The following is a 27,158-nucleotide window of genomic DNA, read 5'->3' on the forward strand; positions in this document are numbered from 1 at the left end:
CATTCTAGTTCTCTTTGAAGATCTGGAGGCTTTTTCTCACCAGAGTGCAAAACTAGGAGTGGTCGCTAAACCATTCACTTGCAGGCTATCAGGTTTGTCAACAAATAAGCTACTTTTCATTTTTGAGAATAAAGTACAGTATCCACCAATAAGGAAGTGCATCCAGAGGAAACCTTTAAAACATTATTAATGGATGAGGTTTGCCCTGAGCTTCCTCCTCTCTTTGTCCCAAAAAGATTTTAATACTGTCATCTAGCCCAACTCAGGAAAGGGGTTTTCTGTTAAATTCTGTGTTTGGAGGCCCAAAAAAATCCCTAAACAATACAAAGTCAGGTTGCTCAGTGAACTGTTATACAATGGGAGCAGTTCATCGATGTAAGCTCTGGATTTGCAAATTTGTGTGACCGCCCCTTTATACAGGGCTCGACAATATGGATAGCCTGATAAGCAGTGGCCAGCATGAATGATGCTAGGACCAGTTGACAGAACTGTCATTTGCCTGATCAGGCCAGTGCGGCACAGTCGCCTAAGTTTATCATTTGCACATGTTTTGAGGCTGTGTCAATTTAAATATTTAAGCTAAGGCAACCTTAAAGAGATCTCAATGCATACTTAGGCTGTTTGAGATGTTTTGGTTGTGCGCATCTAAAGCCGCATCTCAAGGCTTGCGACACAGCTCAAATATGCACAAATGGTTCAGACAGTGTGCAAATACTAAGTTCATGTTTTCATGTGCTTGAACGGACATTTTACAAAAACTTTCTCAACGTTGTTATTTATTAAGGTTATGGGCCAAAAACAATAAATATAATAATAAAACTATAATCAGCCTCTATGTTAGATCTTTTTTGTGTTCGGGTCAGAGAAAAGTTTGTCAGGGCAAGTAAAAATGCAAGCCACTGGCCCGACTGGGCCAGTAAAAAAATCGCATCCACCTTATTTTTAACGTAAATGTGGGCGCCACCATCTTTTACGTTTTTTTTGTGTAAGACTTCCTGTGAGCTAATGGTCCACTAAAGCTAATGGTATTTGTATTGCGAGGGATACGAGTGTGCCGTTTTGACTTTTTCATGTTTATTATGAAATCCAGGAAGACCAGAAGGGGTTGCCATAACAGCTGGTACAAATGCAGTAAATCTCTACAAAACATTTGTTTAAACCATAATCCACACACAAGAGCTGAATGTGTATGTTAAAAACCTTTCATAGACACTGCCAGTGAACAATAAATACAATAATTGTTTAAAAACAACTAATATTATGCTGATAAAAATATGCTGATTTAGCTGGTTTATTTATTCTGCTACTATATATTATTACAAAAATGCAATTACAGTATAAGAAATACATTTCTTATGTTTATTATAGTTCTTAATGAGTTAGAGGGTACTTTTGTTATATTTTAATATGTTTATTATGGTTTGTTCAAATACCTTACAATGTGTTGAATGAGAAAGATGCTGCTGACTGTCGGACTGCGTGAAGCTTAATGCGTCGCCATAAACACCCAAACAAGTCGATTAAAAATTGCCATTTAAAAAACCCTCACACCAGAGGGATAGTCGTGACATTTTAAACCATCACCTAAAAAGGTTAAAGGTCCCATTCTTTCTGTGTTTTTGAAGCTTTGATTGTGTTTACAATTTTTTTTTCACACAATGTACTTCTCTGTATAGCGCTGTTTTCACCGTCCTCAAAACAGGCTGATGTTTTCCTTGTTCTATGAAGTCCCTCCTTCAGAAATACGTAACGAGTTGTGATTGTGTAGTTTGTTTAGTGTGTTGTGATTCGATAGCAGCTTAGCTTGCCGTTAGCTTAGCTGGCTACTGACGTATTCCTGTGGGCGGAGTTTAGTCAAAAACTGTTCTAGTGACCTCATTAAAGCAGGAAGTAGAGGGCTGTAGTCAAAACTGGCCGTTCATTGTAGGCTTTGAAAGTGGAATTCTGTTAAAGAAAATATATTGCCTGGCAGTGAACTTTGAGCTTTATCATCTTACAGGTATTATTCAGGCCAGGGATGTCAAACATTCGGCCAGCGGGACACATACGGCCACAAATATGTTCAATCCGGCCCGCGTGATGATTTATAAAGTTTTATTAAATATGAAATACATATTTTATTAACCCTTTCAGGTGGGTGTCTAGTTCGTTTTTAATATAAGAGACTTGCGGAAAGCAGCAAAACGCGGAACATAGACTAAACACGGTGCCCAAAAATCTTGCTGTTTTATTGTTCCTGCTCCGCTAAAGATCCACGGATTCCGGTAATCCACTTCGTCTTTTCCCGCCCGCTCCGCAGCATCTCTGTGTACTCTCTGCCTGGAGAGCGAAGACGACAGTTTCCGAAGTTCGTTGCATTAACAGGTAGATTCATTACATTATATCAGTTGTTAAACCGCAGAATTAGTAATTTGGAAGTTTGTTTATGTATTTCTTCCAGATTTTGCTGTCAGTGTTCTAAAAGGGCTAACAACTTAGCAAGCAAACAACAACAAAATAGCCACATTCTTAGTATTAGTTACAATACTTGTCTAATTGATTTAAAATTCCCGATCAGATCTAAGTTAATATAAACATGAAATGTGCTGTTGTTAGCACAGTTTGTAGACAAAAAACACCAATTCCTTGACAAAATAAAGACAGAGAACGGAAAGAGAGGCTGCTAAAGGCAGTTCAACATTGTAAACATAGATTCAAAGCTCCATCAAGCCAGCAGGTTTACCTCATATTGAATATTTAGCAGATTGTCACACTTTAATTCTTGTTATTATATTTCCCATTATAATCACATGCTAGTAAGTAATATAACACATCATATTTATAATACTTTATTAAAACCATAATAATAGTACCATCCCCCTTAGTGCCCTTTTTGGTTTGGGCCACTGCCCCATCTAGCATTTTTATTTTCTAAATGACTGTCCTCATTACAAATATTTTCCAAGAAACAGTGAATGTTTTATAAATAATTTTGGCATTAGGAAATAATGCAAAAGAAGTTAAATTAAGGCTTTTCAACCTAAGGCCAGTGGATTTTGTACAGATGTAAATTTGTGTGTATAATATGTACAGTATGAGTGTGACCTTATGAAATTTAGTTTTCACAGAGCTGTGTTTCTCTAGTTTTCTTTCTGAACAAACGAATTAATTGGTTTGTTTAGTTAATATTAACACAATTATCAGCACACTAAGGTTAAAAAAAAATATTCGGCCCTCATATCATGCCGTTATTTACCATCCGGCCCTCAGCCTAAAATAAGTTTGACACCCCTGATTTAGGCTATTATAGCAACATTACACACTAACTAAAAAATGGGATCAGAAAGAACATGACCTTTAAAAACAATAGGTTACTTTCGTAACCCCGGTTCTCTGAAACATCGAGTGGAGAGATCCACCTATGGGAAGGACATCCGTACCTGACCTCTACAGAAGCATCCAATTGCACCAAGTCTGGCTAGACAGACAGAAGCGCGCAGCCAATGCCAGGTAAGACCACACCCTCTTACCTGATGGCATATAAGGCCACTGCGCGCTGCTCCTCCTCAGTAAGTGTATTCGCTTCTCGTGCGGCAAGCGGGGCAAAGCTGGTGGATCTCTCCACTCGATGTTTCAGAGAACCGGGGTTACGAAAGTAACCTATTGTTCTCTTTCATCATCTCGTGTTCGAGATCCACCTATGGGAGAGACATGGACAGCTCCCCGATTGCCCAACACACTCGCAGTGAGGTATGACAGCCAGTATAAAAAATGGAACGGTCACCCCCGGGGGGGCGGTGCCCGACACGTCCCATAATAATGAGCCCCACGCACACACACAAGTGTCTGTGGTGCGCATGCAAGGCAGAAAATATGTAAAAGGCACACCCTAGGGAAACCCACAAATGCAAAAAACAAACAAGGGCAAGGATGTGAATGCATGCTTGGTAACATGAACGAGCTCAAAACCCGTATGCGCTTTTTTTCCTACTATAAAGACAACAGTAGGAAAAAGGTGTGCAGCAGTGAAGGGCTATGATGACCCTACACCCAAAACGGAATGTGCTACTGTAACATCCAACCGATAATAACGCACGAAAGTATGGGGAGAAGCCCAGCTCGCAGCCGAACAGATGTCCTGCAGTGACACTCCCCTAAACAAAGCCCAAGAGGTGGCCACGCCCCTCGTAGAATGAGCTCTGATATTCCCAGGTGGTTGCACTCCCTTCGATTCGTATGCCAAGGCAATCGCGTCCACAAGCCAATGTGAAAGACGTTGCTTAGATACGGGATTCCCTCTGTGAGGCGGCGTCCATGAGATAAAGAGCTGGTCACTCTTCCGGAAAACCCTAGTCCTGTCGATATACGTCTGTAATGCACGAACAGGACATAGAGCATTAAGCCTCTGATCCTCCGCAGAGGAAAAAGGTGGAGGGTGAAAAACGGACAGCTCCAGCACCTCCGATGTGAACGCAGGGAAGCACTTAGGCATAAATGCCGGGTTAGGTTTAAGAAAAACCTTTTCTCCATTCAAAGAGAATTTAGTGCATGAAGGGTGTACAGAAAATGCATGCAGTTCGCTAACGCGTTTTGCTGATGTTAGAGCCAAGAGCAGAGCTACCTTAAAAGACAGCAGCTTCAAGGAAATAACACCCAGGGGCTCAAAGGGGTATTGAGACAGGGCGTCCAGCACCATGGAGAGGTCCCATTCAGGGACAGACTTCCTGATGACTGGCAAAGAGCGACGGGCACCCTTCATAAATCTGCAGATTAAAGGGTGCTGCCCGACAGTAGAGCCATCAAACCCTACGTGACAAGCAGAAATAGCCGCCAGGTAAACCTTAATTGTGGAAAAAGACCTGCCTTTATCCATAAGGTTTTGTAAGAAACGCAAAATCTCAGGGACTGAGCACTGATAAGATATGAGATCGTGCTCATTACACCACCCTTCAAACACTTGCCACTTACAACCATATAAGGACCGTGTAGAAACGGCTCTGGCATTTTGAATAGTAGCAATTACGCGCGGGTGTAATCCCAGCGCGTTTAAGTTTGTCCTCTCACGGGCCAAACCCAGAGAGCCACCCTGTCCGGGTGTGGGTGATAAATTTCCCCGTTCGCTTGAGACAACGGCTGGGCCACGGCTGGGCATATAGCAGAGGAATTATATCTGCCAACCACGGGGCTATCCTATCAGATGGGCCATCTGGGCGCTATCAGAAGGAGAGACAAGCTCTCCTCCCTCACTCTGGCCAGCGTGGGAATTATGAGGCACAGAGGGGGGAAAGCATACAGCAACACCTTGGGCCATGGGTGGGCCAGTGCGTCCACCCCGAGGGGCGCGTCCAAGTCCTTTAGCGAGAAGAACATAGGACAATGGGCATTTTCGTGCGAGGCGAACAGATCTACGGTTGCCCGTCCGAATCGCCTCCATATCGCGTCCACCACTTGCGGGTGGAGACGCCAGTCCCCGTAAAGAGGGTTTCCCCTTGACAGAAGATCCGCGCCTCTGTTCAGAATGCCCGGAACATGCGTTGCGCGTAGTGACAGAAAAAACCCCTTGCTCCACACTAACAGCTTGTGAGCTAGATTGTGAAGTTTTGAGGAGCGCATACCGCCCTGGCGATTGATGTATGCCACCGCTGTGGTATTGTCGCAGCGTACGAGAACATGATGTCCCCGCAGGCGCGGCAGAAAATGATTCAGAGCTTTCCATATGGTGAGGAGCTCTAAATAATTTATATGTGCTGAATGGAGACTGCTCGGCCACAGCCCGTTCACCGTTCTGCCCTCCTGGGTTGCACCCCAGCCCGTTAAGGACGCATCTGTCGTCACGACTTTCCGCAACATAACTGTCCCCAAGGGGGTGCCTTGTGCGTAAAAGTCTGCGTTCCTCCAGTGGCGCAGAGCTGCCGAACAGATGCGCGTCACCGTTACCACGCGACAGAGATCGCGTAACGGGCTGAAATGTAGTGATAAAACCCATTTCATGAACGGTCTCATTCTCAGGAGACCCAGGGGCAAAACCTGAATAGCTGAAGCCATAAGACCCTGTAGTCTGAGGCATGAACGATACTGCACTCTCTCCCCCTCCCTGAACTGTGACACACAATTCATTAAAGCGCGGACGCGCTCCTGAGAAAGATGCGCTCGCATGGAGACCGAGTTCAGTTCCAACCCCAGAAAAATCACACTCTGACTGGGTGTGAAATTGCTTTTGTTCACATTCACTCTGAAACCCAGGGACGTGATATGAGAGAGCACACGGTGGGTTTCCCGCAGCACTTTCTCTTTCGACTCGGCTATGATGAGCCAATCGTCTATGTATGTCAAAATCCGTAGACCTGACATTCTTAGAGGGGCGAGAGCCGCCTCCGTGCACAGACAGAACGTTCGAGGACTGAGAGAGAGACCGAAAGGAAGAACTCTGAATTCGTAACATATGTTCTGATATGCGAAACGCAGAAACTTCCTGTGAGGCGGATAAATGCTTATGTGGAAAAAAGCATCCTTCAGATCGACTGAAGTGAACCAGTCGTTCTGTTTTATGGCTCGGGCCAGAGAACCGTGGGTTAACATTCTGAAATTGTATTTCCTTAAATGTTTGTTCAACACTCGGAGGTCTAAGATAGGGCGGAGGGAGCCGTCCTTCTTTGGAACCAGGAAATAACGAGAATAAAACCCCTGATTTATCAGATCGGGGGGCACCACCTGAATCGCACCCTTTATTAGAAGAGAGGAGATTTCCTCTTTCAGAATGTGAGCGGAATTCCCTTCCGTGTGAGAGAAGAGAATGCCGTTGAAAAGCGGGGGTTTCCTGACAAACTGTAGTCTGTAGCCCTGCGTAACTGTTCGCATAACCCATTCGGGCGCTGCTACCGCCCGCCAGGCTGGCTCGTAACTCGCTAGAGTGCCCGCCAGCGTGGAGGGCGCGCAGCTGAATTTGTGAGCGCTCGGTAGACTCATTTGTGATACAATGGTGGACAAACAAGGGGCGACATGCGTGGGTTCAGAGAGGGGTTTATTCTCTGCAGAGAGATGTGCTCTCTCTGAAACGAATTCATTTGATTCGTTTGTTTTATTGTGTTTTGTGTGTTTTTTGTATGTTTTGTGTTGGGAAACACTTGGGCCGAAGCCTTTATTTGTTGAGTGAGGGGAACAGTGTAAATGCTTGGTGCACATTTCCTCACAACCAACCCCCTGAACGTGGGGGGACAAAACACATCCACCGAACACACGGGCTGGGCAGCCTCTTGAGGGGGGTGGTCGACCCCTCCGTGAGAAAACCTCCGTCTCTTGGACGGGAGCTCCGGGGGAAAAAGAGAGTCCAATGGGCTTGTGGCCTGCGAACAAAGACCCTGTACCCCCAACGGTCGAACATCAGGCCGGCCGCTTGCGTTTCGGGATGTTGGGGGTCGGGTTTGGGGGTTTCCCCGCCGCAGCCGCGGCGGGAGGCGGTTTTCCCCAGGGTTTAGCAGACGGTGGGTTACTCTGCCGTGGAGGGGGTTTGTTGCGGGGCCTCTCCTTACTGTAGTGAGAGTGCCGAGCTGTAGCAGGGGGGTTAGGCGAACGTACAGGGGGCACCTGACGTGGGTTTGCCTTCCTTGGAAGGCAAAGCTTGAAAGCCTCGTCCTCTTTTTTCTTATCGTCGCACCGTTGCTGCATCAAAGCCACGGCGGGGCCGAAAAGAGCCTGGCCGGGCTCAACCGGAGCACCAGCGATACGCCTCTTCTCACTGTCGGGAAGGCCCGACAGGTTAAGCCACAGCGCGCGCTCCCCTGCCACAGAAAGCGCCATAGAACGCCCGCACGCCTGGACGGCCTGTCGAGCGTTACGGAGGACGAGATCATTCACCGTCAGGATCTCCTTCCACAAGGTCGGTGAGGGAGATCCCTTATCGAGCTGAGCCCCCAAATCGTCCAGATTCTCCGCCTGGTAGGCGGAAAGGAGCGATGAAACGTTGAGGGCCCTCACAGCCAAGGCCGAGGCCTTATAAGAGGCCTGTAGAACCGATGCCGAAAAACGGTCCATTTTATTGGGCAGGACCGGCTTCGGGGGAGCGAGCAGCCCACCCTGGACGGGGTTAAGGTGTCTGGCGATAGACGGCTCGACCGTGGGCGGGTCGCCCAGGCCGAGAGCTGCCATGTCCTTCACCTCGAGGCCTGCGAGACCGTGTTTCAGGTCGAGCGGGTCGTTCCAATAATGCCTCATGTGCTTAGCGCACGCCGGAAGAACAGGGAAGAGTTGTTTCCTCGGGCCGGGAGGGGGTCCCAGCACTTTCCCATCATAAATATCCCTCTCTTGGTCGGTAGCGCTCTGAGGGGCCGGCCACTCGATTTTGAGCCGCGCGGCCGCGCGCTCACACACCTCGAGAAGGATGGACTGAGGTAAAGCCGCGGGGGGGTTAACCTGGGAAGCACAAGAGGGCGGGATGGCCTCCTCGTCCTCTGAGGTCCCAAGAAGGTCCGCGTCGTCGCAGGAACCGACCGGTTCGCCTGCTAACGTAGCAATTTCCCTGAAGATGTCCTCTTCAGGGTATGCAGGGTTGGGCATGTCGGCCCAACTGAGGGAGGTCGCGCCCCCGGATGTCTCTGGTTGCGCGTCCGCTCCACCAAGCCCTTCATCCGAATCCGAAATGCCGTCCTCGCCACACTGGGTCGCAGCAACTTTAAGTCGACGCCGCAGCAGTTTCTTAGGCAGCGAAAGGCAATGGCTGCAATTATCCGGGTTTTGTAGGGCTTCCTCCGCGTGTTTGAGGCCCAAACAAACCACACAGAACTCGTGCGAGTCCTTAGCGGCGATTAAAGCTCCGCACGCGGCCGGGCAGGCCCGTGACGAAGATTTCCCGGGAGCAGCGGCAGCTTTAGAAAGCGACATATCGGCGAAAAATTCGGAGAAATCCGTGGCGGGCAGCCGTGGATGAAGGTAGAGAGAAAAACGAGCGTGGGCGGCTCGAGGATGCTAACGAAAAAGCAGACACAGCTAACCTGGCTGGGTTGACAACTGTCACGTCAGGCGGAGGCTGATCTGGCGATAATTCCTCCTGAAGACAAATTAGTGAACAGCGAAAAACCAACCGAACTGTATCCACGTAGAGATAGCGAGAAGCGAATATCAACTGAGGAGGAGCAGCGCGCAGTGGCCTTATATGCCATCAGGTAAGAGGGTGTGGTCTTACCTGGCATTGGCTGCGCGCTTCTGTCTGTCTAGCCAGACTTGGTGCAATTGGATGCTTCTGTAGAGGTCAGGTACGGATGTCCTTCCCATAGGTGGATCTCGAACACGAGATGATGAAAGAGAACACAAATTCTTGGTCTATTCCTGGGGTGTCCAGTCCTGCTCCTGGAGGGCCGGTGTCTCTGCAGAGTTTTACAATCAAACACACCTTTTTCAGCTAATCAATGTCTTACTAGGCAGACTAGATACTTTGAGGCAGGTGTTTTGAGGGGAGTTTAAGCTAAACTCTGCAGGACACCGCCCCTTCAAGACCGACTTTGGACACCCCTGGTTTATTCCATGTACAAACACTCGACTGACTTTCCCATTTTAAAGATACTGGTATGCCTCTGTGTTTCTAAAGTTGCGCATCGAAGACCCGTCACCTGCAAGCAACAACATAAAATTATTAAATATATTTTCATATGATATATCAGGCCACTTCTTAATTTCATCCTCACACTGATTCATACATAGCAGGTGTAGTAAATATTTACCACAACTGTTTAAATCATGTTTAATGCGTGCTCCCACCACACTTTTTTTACCCGCCGGCTATTGAAACGGACATCTCGCACAAGAAGGGAAATACGTCACATCACTTACTTCCGCATTTGAACATAAAGTGGAAAGCACCTTATAGAAATTGCCACCTTTTAATTATCTTTTAACTTTAATTCTGCATATATTTCAAATGTCTTTTTATCTAATTTATATCGTTTTTCTGTTTTTTCTATCTTTTAAAATGTTTTCTAAGCCGTATTGCAACTGCTCATTGTGAAAAGCGCTTTAAAAAATTACATTTAAATTGCTTATGCTCAGAATGCTGTTTTACTGAAGACTGATCTCAGTGACAGAAACACAGAAAATTCCTGAGGTTCATCTGTTAAGGCCCTGCCTATTGAAATCATTCCATGTTTCAGAGAGGGAGAAGTCTTTCTAGTGTTGAAACATTTCATGCAGTTTCTGCAAAACCACAACGCTCAGTACAATATTGCTGGTGTACATAAAAAGTCATTTAGGAACTTGCTGTCCTCGGCTTCACAACCAAGCATGGAAATTCATTGTGTGGGGTGGGAACCATTTCCCTTCATCGAGTCCCGTGTGTAATGAGTGCTACTGCTGTCCAAAGGGGAAACTTCTGTGTGAAGAGTGGAGGCTTCAAGTTCAGGTTTTATCTATAGGTGACTTACAGTGCATTCATAGTTTATCGGTGTGTGTATGGGGATCGAACCCATGACCTTTGCGGTGCTAACACAATGCTCTGCCAGTTCTTATATAATCACCTCTTTCACATATGATATTTGTAATGTACAAATAATACACAGGTCTAAATGAGCTCTTCTTTGTGAATCATGGATTTGGGTCTGCATTCTCTAGGCAGTTAACAGGTCTGCTTCAGGCAGCATGTATGCAAAACGTGAGTTGGCTAAAATCCATAGTGAAATACTGAGAGAATATAAAAAAGACATCTTTTGGTTACTCATGTTACCCCGGTTTTCTGGTAACAGTAGTTTAGTATTTCAACACACTTTCCTTGGAGCAGAAGAAGAGATATGCTGAAGGAACATATCAAGGTGGGGCTGCAGTCTTTTTAAAATGTCCAAGATATCTTTGTTGCTTTTATGATTGGTCACTCTCACTCTCTAAAAAGTATTTGGGTAAAATATGGACAAATTTACACCCAACACCCAATATTTTACCCAAACAACCCAGTATTTTTTTGTGTGTAAAACAGTTCCCTTAAGCTGCATTCAGAGTGACCATAGACTGTAAAAAATATATCATTTTTGAAGCTTAAACGTCACCATCTTGGCAGCGCGTCACCGCGAATCATTCGTGGAAAAACGAAAATGGGTAAAGAGGCGGGACATGGGTGAAGCTGAGGTGGCTGGTTGCTGAAACCACGCCCTTCTATCTAGATTCTAGCAAAGAGTATAGAAGCCCAAGAGGCGAAACTCTGTTGTGTTATGGGTAACAGTCTGTAGATGGCGCTGCAGAGCCACGGCCGCCATTATGGACTGAAAGCTGCTGAAATCGTTAGCGCGCCTCACAACTGTTCCACACTCTTCCATTCTATGTCAGTGCCTCTTCTCTCACAAAAAGAAAAAAAATACAACAAAACTTCTCATACACAAATGCTCACACAATAGATGGTGGTGTCTGATTAATTACTGAGATCTTATGGCTCCATTTTAGCACTGTTTATAGTTCATGTGTGCACTTGCTAGATTGCACATCTTTTTTGTACCTTTCCGCCTGTAATAGGACATTCACAGATTGTTTTTGTTCTTGCTATTGAAACGTTCACTGTGTGCACTTTCACTGAAGATGAAGTTAATATTTTTGTGATATTCTATGTAAAAGATTAACTCTTAAGAAATGTTCATTTATAATTGTATTTATTTATTTTTCCAAATCATATATATATAGTGATGTTCACTCATTTCAAAATCAACATTTGAATAAATATCTTATTACTGTGTGTCTGCCTATATATTATTTCATGAATTTCTGTTATTCATATAACAAGGAAAATGCATAATAGAACATAAATATTGATAGATTAAAGGTTTGCAGTAATTTTATAATTGTATCTTTGCAAACCGTAAGTGGTAGGCCAATGAAGCCGATTCGGTTGGGGACATACCCTTACGAAAAAGTATTATAGGAATCTTATAGTATTTTGGGACAAAATAGTATAGTAATCTTATAGGAATACTATAGTAATTTGGGACATACTATAGAAGTACGATAAGACTACTATAGAAATACTATAGCAGCTTTAAAATATTATACAGGTATTAGAACATCACAGAAGTATGTAATGTTCTGTAATACCTCTATAATATCCAGAGCCGCTATATTTCTATAGTAGTTTTATCGTACTTTTAAAGTAATATTTTGTCCCAAAATACTATTTTCCTAAGGATAACTAGGCCATGCATAACCACGTTGTTTTCGTATTTAGATATGACGACCAAAAAAAAAAAAAAAAGTTATGCCAAGTTTTTGTTATGTTAAGTTGGTTCAGTGCCATTGACTCTCATTATTTTTCGGCGTTTTTCTTCAGTTTTCAGGCCATAATGGCGGCCGCGCCGTCACGTCATGGGGCAACTGTTGCTATGGAGCGTTCTATTGAGTTTCGCCTCTTGGGCTTCTATACTCTTTGATTATAGTGACAGCAGTGACTGTTCAACCAACACAGTCTCACACCCATGGCGTCAATATTTGACGACACTTGACCATGCGTCAATATGTTGACGCGGAGGGTATACCCTCCGCGTCACTTTTTGACGAACTGGGGACTTCAATACTATTAGGTACGCGAAATTAAACAGTTGTCGCCTGACATTGGGGTTAGGGATAGGTTTGGGTAGGGATGTCATTATGTAAATCTAACCCTAAACCGACGCGAAAATGGTAGAAAATGGTAAGAAAATAGGAAAGAGAATTTCGCGTACCTGATAGCATTGAAGTCCCCAGTTCGTCAAAAAGTGACGCGGAGGGTATACCCTCCGCGTCAACATATTGACGCATGGTCAAGTGTCGTCAAATATTGACGCCATGGGGTGAGACTGGGTTGGTTCAACCGTCACTCAAGCGGCCACGCCCTTAATTATGCAGAAGTTTAAGGCTTAATTTAATTTAAACGGACGAGTTACAAAAAAATTCACCCCCCCACAGCTGTCATGAAGGGCAAAATTAGCTATATAGACCAAAAACACTTTGTACCAGGCTGTAAACACATTATATATTACTGTAAAGTTGGGCATTTTTAACATGGGAGCCTATGGGAATTGACTCCCTTTTGGAGCCATCTTCAAATGGCCAGTCGATGAATTGCAGTTTAAGTCACTTCCGTATTGGCTTCAACAGAGAGATCGGAAGGTTGCCTATTGATTCAGACTAGCAGTGACCAGCAGTATCAGAGCGACGCAATCTCGTTGATTTCAATGTAAGCTTGGCGACTTCCGACGACACGAGCGACAGTGACCATTGGCGACTGGATGGGGCGTGTCCAGTTGCGCAACAAAGTTGAGAATTGTTTAACTTTCTGCAAATTATAAGCGACTTTCAGGAGCGACTACCAATAAGAACGAAGCTATACAGTAGAAACGCCTTTTTTGAAAGAGACAAGCGACACACAGCGACAAGGTCGCTTATAATGTGAATGTACCTTTAGTGACCCAGTTGAAAAAGTAGTACACTTCCATAGTGTACTTAAAGTGCTCTATTTTCGCACACTAATTTTGTACTTAATATACAAAAAATTCATCTGTAGTACTTCTTAAGATGTTTTTAAGATTATCTAAGTGTAAGTCACTGTGCTATTTTGAGACACCATGAATATGAACCAAAATGCACTTTTAACATACTATCTCTATATTAAAAAATGTATTTAGTAAACTTGTATTAAAATTGAACTCAACTTTCATACAAAGATTGTACCTAAGTGGTACCTAAATAAATTTTTTAAAGATGGCATAGAATGATTGAACGGGGTATTTATCCTTGTTCTGTGATGTGAAATGTAGACAAAACTTTTTTGTTTGGGTCTGTAATGCCTTAGAAGCTTCCTAAAAACCTCTCCCAGATAGCTCTACTAGGGTGGGGGATTTTAAACAAGTGGTTTTGCACCTATTTGGCTCCCCCTACTGGCTTAACTTGCAATCTCATTACTGATTGGCTGACTTTGCTGCCACTCAAACAATGTAGCCAATTATTTTAAAGTGGAGGGGCAGTTAGATGCCTGTGATGTCATAAGCATCAGTTTTTCAGATTGGGCCGTTTTCTGGCTGACATTTCTAAAAGAGGAATTTCTATGAGACTGAGATGTTTAGCATGTCTAGCACTTTTTGTATGTTTTCGTGAATGCGGGTAGACAACCATTATTCAACAAAGACAAGGTAAAAATGGTTTTTCATTCTCTGTCCCCTTTAATACATTTAAGCACATTTTTAGTTCATATTGATGATGTCTCAAAATAGCACAGTGAAGTACACTTTGATGATCTTAAGAAGTACTAAAGATTCATTTTTAGTATATTAAGAACAAAATTAGTGTGCGAAAATAAAGCACTTTAAGTACAATACAGAAGTGTACTGCTTTTTCACCTTGGAAGATACCTCATTACTTTTTTAGAGTACCCAGTTGCTACATCAAACAAGTAAACTAAAGTTATTTAATATCTTAACAAGTGTCAAAATATGACTGTTAATTTACCTATTTGCATTTAATTTGCTCTTGTATAGCTTAGTGGTAGACCATTGCATTAGCATTGCAAAAGGTCATTAGTTCGAACCCAGGGAACAAACACATAAGAAATGTCTACCTTGTAATCAACTGTAAGTCACTTTGGATAAAAACGATTAGCTCTGACCAGTGAGTGATCTGCAGTGTTTACTCATCACTTTTTAGTATCAGTACAGCTTGCTTGGAACCTCAGTCAAGGTGGGACTAAAAAAGTATCAGGTACTACTGTACACAGTGAAAAGAGTGAGCTGTACCGAGCAGCACCGAGTCGTAGTATAAAGTGGAAAAACGACATTTTTAGTGAAAATTCTTGAGTTTTAGCAATTTATCAATAGTTTTTAAAAATACTGAATTCATTTGAGGTCATTTTACTGCAATCTAACTCTCTCTTTTTGTTTGCTGTGCTGCTTGTTATTTGTCTGTGGTGAAATTGTCACAGTTGGGTGTCAAAGTTATGTTTGGTTTGTTTGTTTTCATTCCTGTGTGTTTGTTCTTTGTTTCATTTTCTGTTTAAGCTGAATTGCTCTCTGTTAGTTATCTTAGTTATCGATTAACCCTACCTTCATGTGGTTTTGTTTACCTTGTATATAGGTGTGTTCCACTTAATGTGACACAACACAGACTGATTGCCACCTGACAAATGCAATGCGTTCTATCTAGAAAATGTATCCTACTTTGCTTGGTGCCTCCACAAAGTACCACCAGAGCAAAACAAGAGCAGCCATCTAGGTCAGGCGCTGTGGTTGCCCCAAATAGGCCTTAATAAGCTTTGAAGACAACACCTTATTCTTATTGGCAGATTTGAACAAAGATATGTTTAGCATGTTTATTCTGACACATTGGTTTCGCTTACTTGCACATAATTAGGGTTAGGCTTGTTTGGTATTACCAGGCTGTTTCTATTCGATTTATTAGCAATAAGGAAAGCAAAAATGAAGCATCCGTTAAACACTAGCTTGTAGTATAACAAGGTCCAATGTGAAACATATTTTATCTATTTTCATCTTTTGTTCTTCTAAATCTTTGCATCAGAATTTTAAAAATAATATTGTTGGCAGTTGCATTTTAACAATGACATTTTTTCCACCATTTTGAAATTTCTAATAAAAATACTACTTTTCAAACTCCTACAGTTTTTGTAAGATTTGCATGAATTTTTGGTATTTAAAATCTAGGTATGTTCACAAGTGTTTAAACAGAATTTTTCTTTTTTCTTTTTTTAATGCTTCTGTATATTGACAAGAAATTTGGTATGTCATTACCACCATGACCTGATGGCACATGAACAATTTCGGCACACTGCCACCCACTGGTCCTGGGACATAGTAGGGATGGGCACGAGTACTCGATTGCTCGAGTACTCGAACGTGGCATCGATGATCGATCACGAAAACGATGATCATGTGGGTTTATTTATTTATTTATTTATTGTGGATATGGCGGCATTTGGGTGTCTGGTTAGCGTTACGAGCGCATGTGGTAGTAAAGACTGGGTCTGGAGATGCGTGTTTGACGTCGTGTCGAGCTACGCAGACTGACGTATGACATCAGTAGCATTACCATGCGTGATTCAAAAACAAACAGATTCCGCGCGACCGCGCATCAGCAACCCGCCGGTCTGCGTAATGCGCGGCAGCCCGCGAGCCCGCGAAGCCGGTCACACCTCACATCACTGAGGCACTATGGTTTAAAAGGATGCCGTGATCTTCGGAAATACAGTCAGTCAGTTGCAAAATGTACAGCGCCGTCAAAAGTTCAATGGGTTATCATCTCATATTTAAACATCAAATGTCAAGAGATACAGAGAGCCATACGAGCATTTACATTACATCTTGACTGAGGTAAGAGGACGACACGACAAAGCTAAATGCTAAAATGATAGCAAAACACTTAAAGCTGCTTAATGTTATGAAGCTTGTGCTTTGACTGGACGTGTTTAAAAGTGCGCTGTTTATGATGCACATCCACAAAGGGAGTTAAACTTTCTTTTTTTTAGATAACTTAGTTGAAAACTTAGTTGAAGTCTTGCATTTATGCAGATAGATGCACGTTTTACATTTATGTTGTATAAAGGCTTAATATTATGCAGAGCGCTTCGGTTTGTGTTTGTTAACCCTTTAGTTTCATTCCATCACGCAGCTTTTCCTGTTAGAGGTTTCTGTTAAAAACATTTAAATCATTAAAACTCTAGTATGTGTTCATTGTTCTGTCATAGTTTCTTCGAAATTAAGTTTTATTTGAGTGTTTTTAATAAAAATATTTTCATTTTCACCATGACGTGTACGCCCCGCCCCTTTGATTGCCCCGCCCCCAGTTAATCGAGTACTCGTTCTTCAGACCTATGGATTAATCGAAATGAAAAAATGACATAAATGCACATCCCTAGGACATAGTTTCTAACTTTTGAATACTTAAAACCTAATACCTAAAAATATAAGTCTGGTCTCTTTAGATTTCCTGGGACATTGATATTGGTATATTGTTATATATCTAGTGTCCCTTTGTTAGCCATTTTGGGCATACGCCATTTTTAAATTACTAGCACAATGCAGTTGATTAGAAATGCAAAGACATACAGTATTTTTACAATGGTTATTCAGCATCATGCCCATTCAGGTAACTGCATTTTTGAAGTCGGTGCCACCTAGTGGCCTAAAGATACAACAAAATAAAAAAAAGGCTTTACTTGGATTATATTTTCCTGTTAACATAGTTTTGTTTGCATAGGGTTGTTGTTTAATTTTGTAAGGAGGATTTAAAGAAACTCATGATTAAAAGTTATTAAAAGTCTTCTCATATAATATATTACATCAACAATACTGACAATTAAATCACAACCAGATCATGACTGTGAGGTGTTTTTAGCTCGATTGGTGGATCATCACTGTGTAAGCTAAGCTAGCACAATGATTCGATTGCAGGGAACAAGCATATGAAGAGTTTGGTTTCAAAACGAGATAACTCTGGGGTTTTTTTCTTCAAAAATCTTGTTTTTTAAATGTGCATTTCAATTAATATCAATCAAACTGCAGTTGGTTTGTTTGGATTTAAGCCTTTATAACAACATAACAAAAAATACAGTAGCACAATAAAAACATAACATAATAATAAACATGTTTTGACAAACATATTAAAAAGAGTTATCTCGTTTTGGAACCAAACCCTCATATTGACATACACATCAAAAAGTTATTGCTTGAATGCACTGTCAGTTGTTTGGATAAAAGTATCAAATGCATTCATGTTTAGACATGAGGCTGTAACTTAGCAATGCCTGGGATGACATGAAACCTGTGGTGCTTTTCATTTATTATTCTTGCATGCTCGTTTTCCTTCCTCGCCTCCACCCCATTATAGGATGCAAAGTAAGGATGCAAGGATGGAGGAATCAAGTAAAAGCAAATTAAGAAAGTGAAATAATCTTTATTATCAAATATCAGGCCCATATGAACATAAGCAAATATTAAAACATTAACAAATAAAGTTAAACATTACTTGAGTAAGAGTTCATATAGCCCCACTACATTAAAAGAAAAAGTCAAAAACATGTCGACAGAATCTCAAATGATGCTCAAAATAATGTGTTGACATAGAGAAAAGTTAACAGGAGAGATGTGTTACTTTTGAGTATCCTGTGTTTGCTGTAGTGAGTCATTGAATATGTGAGAACATTGCTGAAAGGAAGAACAACAGTAGTGTCGAATGAGTTGTGTGAGAGTGTTAAGATGGGCATCTGGCTGCTGACAGTTTGGTTATCTTTTACTATGGAAACAGGTAAAGTAACTTTCATAGCCGTTTTTTTATTCTACTGTAATTTACTCAATTTCAGTCTCAAGAATTTATAAAATTCTTATATTTATGTTTACCTGTACCAATCTGTATCCTTATATTTTATCTAAGAAGTACAGACAATACTTTTTTATTTAAAACATTATTAGGCAGTCATTTTTCTACCTTTAACTTCTTGTTAGGGAGTGACAATACAAAGAGTTACACATTAGTACAAAAGTATCTACACAAACAACATTAATATTTATCTTTCTCTTACAGTGGCAAAGCCGTTCATTGTAACTCAGTGGCCAAGAGTGGCCGAGGTGATGGCCGGAGATGATGTTATTTTACATTGTAATATTGTGGAGCTGTACTCGCCGTGTTCAACAGTGGTCTGGCTGAGAGTCGACCCGGAGAAAGCAGCGATCAGTCTTACTGACAGAGTTCAAATTAATCCTGATCAGCCATCCAGTGTTTGCACCGCTCTTATTGCTAATTCAACAGTGCATGACTCTGGTATATACTACTGCACAGCTGTGCACGGGCGCTTCGCTCATATTGGCAATGGTTCACGAGTGGTTGTTAAAGGTGAGATCTGATTAAGCTTAAAAAACACATGTGCAATTTCTAATTTTAAATGACATATTTTGTTTGGACAGTTTTGCATTGCATAGTTCTTATTACTTTCTGAAATGAAATGAATGAGTAACTGTGATTTGTTTCCACCAATCACAGATGCTACTAAGCTTAGAAATTGTTATTTATTTTTAATTTGCACTAATTATAATACATAAATTTTGCACACTTTTCCTGTGATTGTTTTTTGTTAGAAAAAATGATTTTCCTTATCTGTTTTCAGAACACATCAATTTGCCTCTTATCGATATTCTTTCACCACTGATCCAGGACGGTCCTTTCGTTCCTCTTCAGTGTGTTGTGACCGGGATCGAAGGCTTTCAGGAATATGTGTCATGGGTTATAGAGGGGAGAAAAGAGAAGGGACAGTCCGTTTGGACACACAGGCATAATGATGCCGTACAAATCACAAGAAACCAAATCCTCATAACGGCTGAAGAGTGGGAAAGAAATGTGCAATGTGTGTGCAAGGTCAACTTCATGGGACAAAACTATACCAAGACACTTCAGAGACATGGTATACAATATTACAACATATTTTTTAAATCTGCAGTGTATTTATTTAAATAGCATTATTTATTTTTTTTATAATACTTTTTGTCTTTCCTGTTTTCCTTCCTGATATGTACTCATTCAAAATTTCTTTTTGCAGATGCGTTGAACGGGTGCCGTGCTATAAAATACACATATGTCTCTTTGTGTATCATTTTTGCTCTATTAACTTTGATAACATTGATGGCCTATAAAAGGAGGAAACAAACTATACAATAAGTCTATAATCATTTTAATGATCAGTTTTTTATATTTATAAAAATATGGCTTATTTTGGTATTTCATAATGTATTGACTTGAACAATGTGTAATTTTTAGAAAATTTATTTAATGCATTTTTTTATGTAACTATATGTTCCTCACAATATATTTGTTCAGGATTTTGATGTATTTGTTGTAAAATGCTAATTTTAAGTAAAAATATTAATATTTTTTACTTAAGCTCACCATTTATCTTCTTGTTTAATTAAATAATGTACTGTTACATCAACTTTATTTAAATCAATAAAATGTGCGCTAAAAAGCGTAAATAAATGAACCATATGCAGTTTTGTATCTTTTACACATTAAATAGTGAAAGTTGGGTTAACTTTAAAAAATGGCTACTTTAATTAGTATTTTTTATTTAAGTAGAAAATTTAGGTTAAAAAGCTTACATTATTTTGAGTGTTACCAATTGAAATCATTTAAAAAAAAAATTCACCCAAAAATTTTCACTTAAAGTGAGAAGTGTTACCAAGTATCTTTTTTCACTTTTTACAGTGATGATATTAATAGTAACAATAATTAATATCATTTTTAAGCCATATGTTGCTGGCCAAGGAATTAGCAACCTGTCTGGAGCAGTGCACTTAGATATTGTGCTTTGTGAATCTTTTGTCATGTGTGACAGGGTCACAAAAAGAAAGTGATTTTTTTCTCTTCTTGAGGCAGAATGTTACCTTGTCCTCTTTGTGGCATGGTTGCATGCAACACAAAAAGGTGATTTGGACTTCACCCTCATTTGTGTTGATGTCCACACACTGCTTTGTCAGTGGAAAATCTCAAAAGCTGACAAAAAAACCACAGAGGTGAAACATTTTACACCTCGAAGTTTTAAGTGGAACAAGAGAAATGCTGATGTTATTGAAATGAAAAATGTCAGAAGCATGAGGTGCTGGTGAAGTTTTGTACCCAGGACATATAAATGTGTGAGTAAATATGTCATTTTGTTCAATAAAATTATGAAATACATCGTAACTGATCAAGAATTTAGTAATGATTTATTATTGCTTCACTCATCTTTGCCTCACACTGTCAGAAAAAAGCCCCTGTCACTGAGGCAGTAGCCTTTCAAAATGTATAACTAAAGAAAAACCTCAGATACATATTGGTACAAAATGTTAGTGCTTTAAAGGTACACACTGGTATCAAATGTTTACATATCAGTACCTAAATTATCCATAAGGCTTTTTTAAAGGGTACTGCCCCAAATAATTTACTGAAATAATTTACTGTAGCCTAATTGACAATTTCTTTAAAGCGTAAATAAACCCCTGGTCAGAGCCTGACTCCACCCACTGGCAATATTTGAAAAATGCAAGGAAAGTGGGCAAATCCCAAAGGAGATAGAGGGGACGAACTAAGCTCGTACCAAGTGTGTGGTGAGATCGTAACAAAGGCGTGGTGAGCTTGAATCTGCTTACGTCACGAGTCATTTTTTGGACCCAGCATCCAATAGGAAAATTCAACTGCAGTAGCCACCGTTCAACCTAAAGAGGGCAGCACTTATATTGTATTGAAACACTTTATATCCAAATGTCAAAAAATGTACTAAATGTACTAAAATCAATGAACAGCACTAATAAAGCCCCATTCTTACAGATCATTAACTAAAAAAAAGTTGGTTTAGGGTTTAGTTACTCTTTAAGATCTAAATTCTAGTGGTGCTTTAAAAATAACTAACTTTTACTGTTAAACCATAATAAATATGGGGCTCCCCTTCAAACAATGTAATAAGCTTTCAGAATGATTCTGTCATTTTAATAACTTCTTTGTTTGTCTAAAGTAATAACAATAACTGTAGTATTTTGGCATAAAGTATCAATTTATACAGGGGCCAATGATTTTGAATCATAATATAAGAACAATGAACACATCAGAGCCATATCCTTGCGGGCAGTTTGCCGACATATTATGCAGTAGTGTTTGGTGACCTGAGTTCAAGTCCTGTCTTGAGGTTTCTTCCTGATCCCATTCCCCTTTCTCCTGCCTGTTGCTTCCGGTTTCTACTCCCTGTCCTGGCAGGCAAAAATGTTGGATGTATGTATGTGTGTGTGTATACATATAGTTTGGCTCCAAAACGCGATAAACGCCATTTAAAAAAAAGGTATCACCAAAATCAGTATTATATCAGGTCAGTATTAAAAAGTAAATTCTTAATTTTACACAAAATTTGATATCCGTCATGTTATTTTGTCATCTTTACTTCCTTTTTCCCCAAAACGCAACTCTTTCTTCTTTGCAGAATGCAATAAATACCCTCAACAAATCACAGCGCACCATTCCACACACGCTGAATACACGCAGAATCCTAGTTTTCCTCATCTACTTTGTACTTCGTGATCAACAAATAAACAAAACAAAATAATACTTTTGATGGCATTGATAAACATGTTGTGGTTTTCTGTGGTGGGGAAGAAACGTAAGCCACTCGGGCGACAGAAAAGTGCCGGCTGTTTCTTGTTCTCACACGACAGCATCAAGCTGTCGTGCTAAAACATTGACCTCAGGGGATCTTATAAAAAACTTTCCATTATTTTACTCTAAGTCAACAAAAATCGAGCAGGACCAAAACATTTTACAGCTGATCGCTGTCAAAAAGTTCAGCGACGACGTCCCAAGGATGACAGCAGCAATGACAAAGTAAGTGTTTTGATAAATGCAATTAATGTTTTTTTTATCAGTGTATACCACTCAACTAAATCAATATATCATGGCAAAGATGAATGCACATTTATATATTGATTCAATAGATTTATAGCATTTTGAAAAAAAAACTTTAAAAATAAATCAAATTATGGATTTGAATTTTTTATGTTATTGTAACTTAAAGATGCTATGTGAAAGTTTGTAACAGAAAATAGGGGTTTTCATCTGGTCACATTCTTGGAATAGAAAATTGCCACTTAGACTCTCAGAAATAAAGGTCCAAAAGTTCTCACTGGGACAGTACTCTTTCAAAAAGGTACACCTTTGTACCCAAAGAGTGCATATTAGTACTTTGAACTTCCAATATGTACCTTTAAAGGTACATATTTGTACCTAAATGGTAAATATTAGGACCTTTTTTAAGGGTACTGCCTCAGTGACGGCTTTGTACCTTTATTTTTGACAGTGTAGGTGTGAGCAAAAATGTGCCGTTTTAAGGTGTGTCCTTTAAAAGCAAATGAGTTGATCTCTGCACTAAATGGCAGTGCAATGGTTGGATAGTGCAGATTAAGGGGCAGTATTATCCCCTTCTGACATCACAAGGGGAGCAAAATTTCAATGACCTTTTTTACATGCTTACAGAGGATGGTTTACCAAAACTAACTTACTGGGTTGATCTTTTTCACATCTTTTTAGGTTGATAGAAGCACTGGGGACCCAATTATAGCACTTAAACATGAAAAAAGTCAGATTTTCATGATATGTCCCCTTTAACTACTGTCAGGTTTAGCTTCGATGTGTTTTTCATCAACAAGTGCTGAATGAACAAACATGGACAGACAGGAAAAGGCGGGTGATGTCTTACTCTCAGCACATTTCTCTCAGATGTTTTGACTTGTAAAGTCCACAGACAGCATGCATGGCCTACTTTATATTGTCCTGTTCTGTGTAATATCTCTAAAAGGTAAGTAACCATATTTTAAAACTTTATTCTTTATGTTTTAATGTATAACATTATAGATGTTTAAACTACAGAAGTTGTTTATTCCAATATTTAGATTCCAATTCCACAGTCTTAAATTGCAAGGGTAAATTTATAGCAATAGCCAACAATACACTGTATGGGTCAAAATTATATATTTTTCTATGCCAAAAATCATTAAGATAATAATTATAGGTTATGTTCCAATTACTTTGTAAATTTCCTACACTCTAAAAAAAACAAATGCTGATAAATAGCACTAAAACTGGTTCCTTGGTTCGTAATCATATGGGAACCATTTTGTAGTAGCTGTGTAGAACCCTATTGTGCTATATAGAACCGTATCTGGTGCTACTGTATAGTGGTGCTATATCACCCATGTATGGTTCTTAATAGGTGCTATATAGCACTAAAATGGTTCCTGTAGATTACAAGCTTTTAGTGCTATTTAGTACCAAAAATATATTTAGTGTACCATACATATATCAAAACTTTATTTTTGTAAGTGGATGCATCAGTTAGAGTTATTTTCTCAATATTTAGATTTTTTGCACCTTCAGATTCCAGATTTTCAGACATTTGTATCTTGGCCAAATATTGTCCTATCCTAATGAACCATACATCAATAGAAAGCTTATTCAGCTTGATGTACCTGATGTATAAATCTCAATTAAAAATTTTTTTCCCTTACGACCAGATTCACGTAAGCCATAGTGTATGTTATATTTGTATGTAGAATTGGTATGTTTTGTGAGGCATGCAATAGTTGTTTTATTTTCAAATGAGCATTTTGGGATGTGACTGCTTTTTCAGTGACGGCCGGTACAGTTTCTCAGTTTCCCCCGTCAGTGGATGTGAGGTCGAGCGATACAGTGACCATATACTGCCACCTGAATGAGGTGCAGTCATTATGTCACACAGTGGCTTGGCTCAGAGTGGATCCAGTGAATGGAGAGACGCACACTGTACCGGTTCCTCTTCAGAGTACAACTCGGGTGCAGAGCTCAGTGTGTTCAGTTTCAGTCTACAATGCAACAGAACAGGATTCTGGGACATATTACTGCATCGTTTTAGACCGTGAGCAAATGTACCTTGGGAATGGCACAACTGTCATTGTTAAAGGTAATAAAAATTCCCAACTACAACCTAATACAGTAAATCGTTCTTGTTTGTTTGAAGGCTCATGTTTTAATACGTAACTGGGATTGTATTCCTTTTATTAAGGAAAAGTCCACCCAAATATGAAAATAAGCTCAGTTCTCTCTCTAACCCTTATGCCATCATAGATGTACAAGACTTCCTTTCTTTAGTTGAACATACAAAACTAATTTTATATTAAAATGCCGTCATTTTTTTCTTATTATGTGGGAGATGTTGTGACTGTTTTCATATACATGTTTCATTAAAAGAACAAATGAGATTCAAAGTTATTGACGTGTTGCCAGCCTACGAAAATTTTCCCACTGATATATATGTTTCTATAAATATGCAACATATCATTCACTAAGTAAGCTCAAAATATTCATTATTTTCTCTTACAAATGCTTTGTTCTGCTTCAAAAGATTCATAATAACGCACTGGAGTCATTTGCATACTTTAATGGTGTATGTATGGGCTTTCTAAAGTCTCACAATATTGAGCCCCATACAGTATGTGACCTTGGACCACAAAACCAGTCATAAGGGCATTTTTTTTTAGATGTATACATCATCTGAAAGACCCTGGTTTTGTGGTCCAGATTACATACCAGTGGCGGACGGTGAACTTTTTTTTGAGGGTGCTCGTCACAACGTGTATGTAGCCCATCTTGTGTGGTTCCTTTTTTCAAAATATGTGTTCTGCGCATCCTGTGTGCATCACGTGTCTTGTCAAAATAAGTGCCTGCTGCAGACGCGTCTAAAGGGTTTATGATAAAAGAAACGCTCGCGTTTGCCAGATACTCGCATAATCTCATGCATAATCAGAGTTTACTTGTAAGGGAGTGTCTTGCATGCATTTTATTTTTATCTTATTTTGACAAAACACGTGATGCACATGGTTTACATGACGCAACAAACACATATTTTGAATTAGCGCCCCTCGGGTGAGCACGAGTCGCCACTGTTACATACACATACTGTTAAAGAAGATAATGTGGTGGCATTTTAATATAATGATGAAAGTGTACACCAAATGCGATCTAAAAGTATTTTATTGACGTGTTGTTGTTTATTGCAGAGACAGTGTTGATGCCATCTATTGAAATTATGGCATTTGCCAGCAGCAATGGTCACGACTCTACTGTGACTCTTCAGTGTGTAATTGAGCAATTTGCTCCATCACAGGTCCATGCGTACTGGCTCATAGGCAGTAATAGGGTGAATGGACAGATTGGGAGTATTCGGGAGCGAAACAGAGAGAACTCATCAGGGAAAACTGTGAATCATATCACATTATTAGAAAAAGAGTGGAGGTCAGCAGGAGACTGTGCATGTGTTGTGATGTTTGGCGGACAGACGTTTATCAAAACTCTGCATTTTAACGGTAAATAGACTCTCTGAAATTTACTCTCTTTAATGACATAAAAAAACTTTTGTGTAATTATTATAGTTTTTCACAGTTTAATTATTTTTTTTTTCAGATATCCAGGACCTCTGTTACACACTCATCAGTATACCACGAATTGTAGCACTGGTTGCCGTTCTCTTCTTTTTTATTGTATTATTGATAATAACTGAATACTACTAAATCACAAAAACATTTTATTACACAATTTAATATGTAAACATGGTTTACATCAAATAATAATAAATCATTAATTAATTGTTTGACACACAAACATAGGAACAGCTATATAATTAGATCAGGTAAAAAAACAAATAAATCATTTAGCCCTATTTAGTTGTAATTTGACAAAGGAGAAAAGGGAAACATTAATAACAGGCATATTGTCATTATCATAAATACAAATAGCATAAGTGTAATAATGTAAAGGCATATGTTATGACTGAATCGACACTGATCTCCAATGAAATAAAACACCAACAAAAAATAATAATAAAAGATTTTATTTGATCTTTATGGTTATCTGACTTTTTGTGTAAACTAATTATTTGATCATTGATTAATTTAAAGGTGACATAGAATGATTGAACGGGGTATTTATCCTTGTTCTATGATGTGACATGTAAACAAAAAAATTTTTGTTTGGGTCTGTAATCCCTTAGAAGCTTCCTAAAAACCCCTCTCAGATAGCTCTATTAGGGTGGGGGATTTTAAACAAGTGGTTTTGCACCTATTTGGCTCCCCCTACTGGCTTAACTTGCAATCTCATTACTGATTGGCTGACTTTGCTGCCACTCAAAAAATGTAGCCAATTATTTTAAAGTGGAGGGGCGGTGAGATGCCTGTGATGTCATAAGCATCAGTTTTTCAGATTGGGCCGTTTTCTGGCTGACATTTCTAGAGGAATTTCTATGAGACTGAGATGTTTAGCATGTCTAGCACTTTTTGTATGCTCGTGAATGCAGGTAGACTACCATTATTCAACAAAGACAAAGTAATAATGGTTTTCATTTTCTGTCCCCTTTAAACCAAGTAGTATTTACGCTTCTCAAGCAAGCAACTAATGTAAGTCCTTATGGCATTGTTTCTTCTTTAAAGGGATAGTTCACCCAAAAATGAAAATTCTGTCATCATTTACACACTCTCATGTTGTTACAAACCCCCATAAATTTATTTGTTCTGATAAACACGAAGGAAGATATTGTTAGAAATGTTTGAAACCAAACTGTTCGTGGACCCCATTCACTTCCATAATAGGAAAAAAGAATACTATAGAAGTGAATGGGGTCCACCAATGGGTTGGTTACAAAC

General features: G+C 40.0%; 2 protein-coding genes across 3 annotated transcripts; both read left to right on the forward strand.

Moving 5' to 3' along the window:
- Positions 1–17,083: 17,083 nt before the first annotated feature.
- On the forward strand, positions 17,084–19,755 carry LOC135783637 (uncharacterized). 2 transcript variants are annotated; one of them, XM_065294397.2, is made up of 4 exons: positions 17,084–18,225; positions 18,502–18,738; positions 19,082–19,375; positions 19,511–19,755. In XM_065294397.2, exons 1-4 carry the CDS (start codon positions 18,177–18,179, stop codon positions 19,627–19,629), a joined length of 699 nt encoding a protein of 232 aa, XP_065150469.1. In that variant the 5' UTR covers positions 17,084–18,176; the 3' UTR covers positions 19,630–19,755. The 2 variants fall into 2 exon arrangements, with proteins under 2 accessions (XP_065150469.1, XP_065150467.1); XM_065294395.2 differs by having other exon boundaries at positions 17,087–18,225; positions 18,502–18,810.
- A 3,355-nt stretch (positions 19,756–23,110) lies between these two features.
- LOC135772867 (immunoglobulin kappa light chain) lies at positions 23,111–26,318 on the forward strand. The gene is made up of 4 exons (XM_065282434.2): positions 23,111–23,284; positions 24,116–24,424; positions 25,521–25,826; positions 25,924–26,318. The coding sequence occupies exons 1-4, from the start codon at positions 23,236–23,238 to the stop codon at positions 26,028–26,030; spliced, it is 771 nt and encodes a 256-aa protein (XP_065138506.1). The 5' UTR covers positions 23,111–23,235; the 3' UTR covers positions 26,031–26,318.
- Positions 26,319–27,158: the final 840 nt, after the last annotated feature.

The sequence above is a fragment of the Paramisgurnus dabryanus genome, chromosome 19 (assembly GCF_030506205.2).
Source record: "Paramisgurnus dabryanus chromosome 19, PD_genome_1.1, whole genome shotgun sequence".
NCBI classification, from domain to species: Eukaryota; Metazoa; Chordata; class Actinopteri; order Cypriniformes; family Cobitidae; genus Paramisgurnus; species Paramisgurnus dabryanus.